Source organism: Aptenodytes patagonicus, chromosome 3, assembly GCF_965638725.1.
Source record: "Aptenodytes patagonicus chromosome 3, bAptPat1.pri.cur, whole genome shotgun sequence".
Lineage (NCBI taxonomy): Eukaryota > Metazoa > Chordata > Aves > Sphenisciformes > Spheniscidae > Aptenodytes > Aptenodytes patagonicus.
In genome coordinates this window covers 86,136,599-86,142,598 of record NC_134951.1, presented here as the reverse complement: position 1 = coordinate 86,142,598, position 6,000 = coordinate 86,136,599, and the positions used below count along the sequence as shown (strand labels likewise).

General features: G+C 47.5%; 1 protein-coding gene across 1 annotated transcript; it reads right to left on the bottom strand.

The window, feature by feature from the left end:
* Nucleotides 1–2,915: 2,915 nt before the first annotated feature.
* Nucleotides 2,916–5,543, bottom strand: MAP10 (microtubule associated protein 10). The gene has a single exon (XM_076334121.1). It carries the CDS (start codon nt 5,520–5,522, stop codon nt 3,096–3,098), a length of 2,427 nt encoding a protein of 808 aa, XP_076190236.1. The 5' UTR covers nt 5,523–5,543; the 3' UTR covers nt 2,916–3,095.
* Between the last annotated feature and the right edge of the window lie 457 nt (nt 5,544–6,000).

Sequence of the window (6,000 nt, the reverse complement as noted above, 5' to 3'; positions counted from 1 at the left end):
TAGTGGGACAAGATTCGATTCTTCATCGATCTTCTTTTCCTAGTCTGTGAAGCAGTCCTTAGGCAACAGTTTTAGCTGAGATCTTTCTAGGAAAGTAGTTTTCCAATGCATTGGCTTTCTTAGGACTGAATCAGAAAAGTAGTGCAAAGCTACCAGAGAGAGTACTGACACTTCTGCTACTTCACTTGGACACCCCAGCTCTACCACTGTGGTTCTACTTCTTGGGATGCTTATGGGGTATCAAAAACAGGCATGTATTCTGAAGTATCTATGCTACTTTTGGGAAGGCTGTGCAAGAACTCTTGGGGATATGCTACTATTATGTGCTTCTCCCAGCATATTGCCATGTCCCCTGCACAAACATAATCCATACAATTTAGCCCTTACAATTTAGAAATGATGTCTTTATGAAAAATCAGTGTAATACTTCCATTAAAGTTGAGAAATCTCTTATTAAACCTTTGACGTTAACAACTTGATCACAGGGGTACAGGATGCAAGTTATAATGACAAAATTGGCTAGCTAGTACAATGTAGTTGAGTGTAGAATATTACAGGATTTGTACAAAAGGGGATTTGTTGCTGCTTTTTTTTTTTCATATTTTATACTGGTAGTAAATATCTCTGTTTTGCTCTGTTGGGTTGACATATAGAATCTTCTTGTCATTAGCAGGTACTTCTTGCCAATATATTGGTTTATGAGTTTTCAATAATAAATCAGTGACACGAAGTTCTTTCCCATTTTTGTTGACTGGGAGTTGCTGTTTGAATATTAAGTAAAATTTCATTTACTCTCACAACAACATAGATATTATCTGAAAAGATTATTATCCCAGAAGGTAGAAATTATCTGTTAACGTCTCCATGCAATAGTAACTACCTTGAGTCCATATTTGAAAAGACAAAACCGAACTAAAACATGTAAGCATGATGCTGACGTTCTGTTCTTGTGTAATGTTTCCTATTGTCTTCCTAGTATGCATTTTCTGTCATTTTCATCATTCTCCTGATAAAATTATGCTATTACACAATAAACATTGTGTAATATGTTATCCCAAATAAAATTAGCTGAGATTAGTTTCATTATTTAAACAAAAGAAATATTGTTCCTACCATATTTGCTTCTGGAAATTGAAAAGTGAAGATGGGATAGGGGATAGAAAAAGGACTGGGAATTTGCCCTTGAGTTTCAACTCATTTGGGGTTGAAAATAAACTTTATTTTTAAAATAAACTTTTCTTAAGTAATGATCTTCAAATCGTGGAGACTTAGTGTTAGCAACTCATTATAATAGCCACACAGTAAAAATGTTTGGGCAGCGTTGTGTTTTAATGACAGTTTTGCCCATGAGAACTGCAAGATCTTATTCCATCAATAAAATCAGAATTACTGCCATGTATAAATGACAGTCTGAATCCATGTGTATCAAAGAAGTCCCTGGCATTAGAAGAAAAGAAAAAAATATATTTTGGTCTGGAATTGGAGCTGATGAAACAGAGGCACCCTAAATAACATTTAAGAATTGCTCTGGCCAGAGATTCCTTTGATATATGGGTAATTTCAGCTGCTTACCTTTAGATTAAAAATATTAGTATTGGTGTTCTCAGAAGTCAGCACCAGATACTTGAATAATCCTCACAGATGTTAGTACTTTAAATAGGAAAGGTACTGTCATTCCTACAAAATAAACACATAGTAGGATGGAAATAAAAAAATCCCTCAAAGAGGTTCAAGTGTAAACACAGGCTCTTGCAGTAAGTACATGGAGAACTACAGTGAGAAATGAAAAAGTTGGGGAAAGAAGTCAGATTGTAAATTATAAGGAAAATGGGAGTTGGTAAGCCTGTCATTTAACCCTGAGGATAAACGTCCTAAATGATGAGATAGTTACGAATGTAAAGCCGGCAAAGGAGACGAAGTACTCAAAGATTGAGTGGAAAGGCCGGGGGGGCAGGGGGGGATGAAAAGAGACACCTAAAAACTAAGGCAGGAATTTTGAGCTCTCTTCAGATTCAAGTCAAAGAATGTCTCTGAAATTTGTAACAGGGATATGGACTCTAAAAAAACTCAGTAGTTAAACAAAAGACAGTAAGTTCATTGATCAAACTGGAAGTCATAAAAACCAAACCAGAAATCAAAAGCGAACATCAGAGGCTAGTTCAACCATCGTAACAGAAGAGGGGATGTGGCAGGTAGTAGTTCAACCAAGGGAACAGAAAAGGGGATGTGGCAAATTCTTCATTATCTCTAATCCTTAAATCATGATTTAATATGCTCATTTGTTCAAAGTTTCTGGACTGTGGGTGCTGACCCCCCGCTTTCCCTAGTGTCAGAGAATGCAATCAGGGAGTTGCGAAGCGTTGAAAATTTACTGCACACTTCCCTACTCTTTGCACACCCTTAGTCTTCAAGGTTAAGTAACTTCCATCAACCTCTCAAAGCTCTCCCAGATTATATAGATTTACTGTCACCAATAATTCTTAAATTATTTTATAATAATTTGTGAAAATCTGACTTAAATGAGAAACTTCAACCTAAGAAACTCTGAAAGGGCTCATCTAGCTCCGGTCACCATATTTAGTGACAGAACAGTGAAACAAATACATCATGATACAGATTAGCTGATGAAAGTCTATGCTGTTACTGGCTGTGACTGTGTGTTTTAAGTAACTATTTGTAATGAAAATGAAGCATGGAACTATTTTCATGAGGGATAAAACCAATGTTAAGAACGTATTTTGTACTTGGCTGTTTCTGTAGTATGTTATTACTTCTACCTTCTTACTTCTACCCTGGACAAGTTTTGTGGGTACTGATTGCATTTGCTACTTCTGTCTTCATTTCTGCTTCTTGTGCTGTTTGGATTACTTTTGTATTCAGATACCGACACTGAAGTCATGCTGTAGGTACCACTTAAGAACCATTTGTTAGAGATTCAAATAGTACTTTATTTTAAAAACCTCTTCAGTAAATTCACCGATGTATTAAATGTGCGTGATGAAGTCTTAATTTAACTTGTATATATTGCAGCTAAATGTAACAGGCCTTACAAAGTTTAAATAGCGTATGTTAATCCAGACAGCAAAAACTTGTAATTACATTGTGTATCCCGGAAGTTTGTTTATTACAAGTTCACTGATGTCTTTGTATTGATTAGGAACACTTAGTTTTCCCAGAAAATCATCCTCTTCGTCTGACATACTGTTTTCCAGGACACTAAGTTCAAGATCAGACATGTTAGACGGCAAATAAGAGCTAATTTGAGTTACTGACTGGCTTTTTCCTGCAGAGGTCTGCCCCTTTCCTATATTCAGATCAGCATCAGAGCTAACTTGTTTGCTTCTCAGTGTAGATACTTGTTTAACATGCTGATCGCCCCTGTTCTCTTCCTTGTTGATCTGTTGGGCTTCCTGCTCTTCATCCAATAACCTTGCCCGAATGGAGGCATCATTAAGTGAATCAACAGATTCACCACTAGTTCTCTTGCTAGTTTTTAAGTCACAGTTTCTCTTCAAAGACTGGACTGGAGATGAAACTGAAGGAACTGGCAGAAGATCTGAAGTACTTTCAGCCCTTTGACTTGTCTTTGAAATTCCAGACCTGCTGGATTCTGACTCTCTATCTGACCAACCTTGCTTTGGCCTTTCAAGCCACAGAGGTTCAGGACTGCTGTCAAGAGCTTCCGAGTCTCTGCCCGTACACTCAGCACTGGTGAAATCTTCTGAATAAACTGTGTTCTCAGGACTAGCAACAAAGTCATCTGAGTATATGAATTCAGAGCTGTTTTCAACACTCCTGCTGGGGCTTGGTTTATGATCACTTACAACAGATGCATCATCATGCTCCGTGGTTTTACGGTGGATTAAGTGTATTGCTTCCTCATTACTTCCCTTTGCGTTAGCACCTGATGGGAAAGCTGCTGGGAGTTGGGCTTTCGCATACGTTTCCTTGTGAGCAGATTTTAATACAGTTTCCTCCAGCAAGGGGGCTGTAGTTAATTTGCATGGACGTTCCTTGCTTGCAGTTTCATCATTCTTCAATAGACTTGCAATAGCCTGTTTCTGCAGGTCAGGGGACACATCTCCAGTCACAGAAACGTACTCTGCGAGAGCACTGTTTTGTAATGAGGTCTCAACAGTTTTATCAAACTGATTATTCTGCTTTGAACCGTCCCCCTTGCTACAATGCCTGTAAGAAACCACATCCTGTTCTCCAGCATTTCTGTGCAGCTTTCTTTTGGATAAAGGGCTTCTCTCCTTCAGCATCTCCATTTGCTTTTTTCTGTACTGCTCTCTCCTTTCATGAATTATCAGCTTATCAGGATTGGTCTGCTGCAGCCGTAGCCTCAGTGTATTTGTCAGCCCGTACAACAGTTTCCTTCTGGGCGGTCTGTTTTCCTTAGTTTTGCAGTTCCTTTCAGAGCCTCTCTCCCCCTGGGGTACAGCTTTCTTAGGTCCTCTCCTAGCCCGAGAAGACCCTGGTGAGGTGGCCTCGTGCAAGCCTTGCTTGACTCGAGGGCTGGCAGCTCCACTGCTCCCACCTGGCCCCACAGGTGCCTCCGCAGGCTTGAGGGCAGAGGAGTGGCTGGGGCTGGGGGGCCGTGAGGCCATGCCACTACCCCCAGGGGCCTTGTAGAGCCAGGCCAGATGGGGGTGGACAGCCGCAGGCACAGCGCTGCGGGTGAGCACCGACAGCTCTGCCAGCAAGGCACTGAGTAGCGGAAGCTGCCCCAGGGTGTTGTGGAGCTGTCGAGGGCTGGTGGGGTGCAGTAATGAGGGCCCAGCACTGGGACGTGGGGGGCTCTGGCCTTTGTCTTGCTCCTGCGGTCTCCAGGCCTCAACATACTCCCATTTCCCCGCGGCTGCTGCTGCTGGTGGCAGATGGGGGTCAGCACCCTCACGGCTGTAATACAGCACGGGAGGGCAAAAGATGTTGCCCTCCAGCTCCTCACCCTCCTCCTCCTCCTCGCGCCCCGGCTCAGGGGAGGTGGCAGGCGGCGTGGCAGCACCGGGGCTGGCGGGGCTCGGCGGAGGCGACTCCTCACTGGCCTCCAAGCTGGTGAGGCGGTAGCTCAGGACCAGATCGCCGACGGGGCGGCCCGCGGAGTCCCGCAGGGGGAAGCAGCCGCGGCGGCCGCAGGAGGCAGGCGCCCCGGGCCGCTGCAGCAGCTCGGCGGCGGCGGGGGCCAGGGAGACGCCGCAGCTGCCGAGGAGGCGGGGGGGCCCCGGGGCGAGCCCGGCGGGCAGCGCCAGGAGCAGGGCGCGGAGCGGCCGGCGGCGGAGCGCGGCGCAGAGCGAGCCCCGGCGCCAGCGGAAGAGGCAGCGCTTGCCGCGGCCGAAGGGGAAGGCCCGCCCCGGCCGCAGGGGCGGCGCGGCGGCGGCGGAGCGCAGCAGAAGGGTGGGGAAGTCCAGGAGGCGCAGCGCCACGACCGGGCGCAGCGCGGGGCCCGGCGCCGCCACCCGCACCGCCTCCACCAACAGCTCCAGCGCGAACAGCCCCTCCGCGCCCCCCGCCGCCGCCATGGCGGCCCCAGGTCTCGCGAGCCGTGCGTGCGCGAGGGGCGTTAGGTGAGGCCGCCGGCTCTCTCGCGAGAGGAGCGCCGCCCGCGCCGCGGCGAGGGCGTTCAGCCTCCCCAGGGAGTCGTTCCCCCCCGCCACCGTTGCCCCCAGCAGCGCGCCTTTGCAAAGCACCCTGGGAGTTGTAGTCCGTGCCGGGTGGGCGTTGGCGTGCCAGGACAGGCACAGGAACCGCTACCCGCCACGCCCTGCAGCGCGGGGGTACCACGGGCCCAGGGACTCTGAGGGGCTACTTGGCCCCTGGTCCCACGGGTGGGGAGACGAGCAGTACTCCGTGGCCTCCTGTGTGCCCCCAGCGCGGGGCTCGCGGCAGCCATGTTGTGGCCTGCCCTGGCCGGAGGCGGCGGTGGCAGGCCGGGTGGGGGGCAGCGGATGCAGCCGGTGGAAGCCGGGTGCTCCCTGGTGTCTGCTCACAAGCGCCCTG

Excerpts from the sequence above, each read along its gene's own strand:
- MAP10 (XM_076334121.1), bottom strand. The coding sequence starts at position 5,522 with ATGGCGGCGGCGGGGGGCGCGGAGGGGCTGTTCGCGCTGGAGCTGTTG.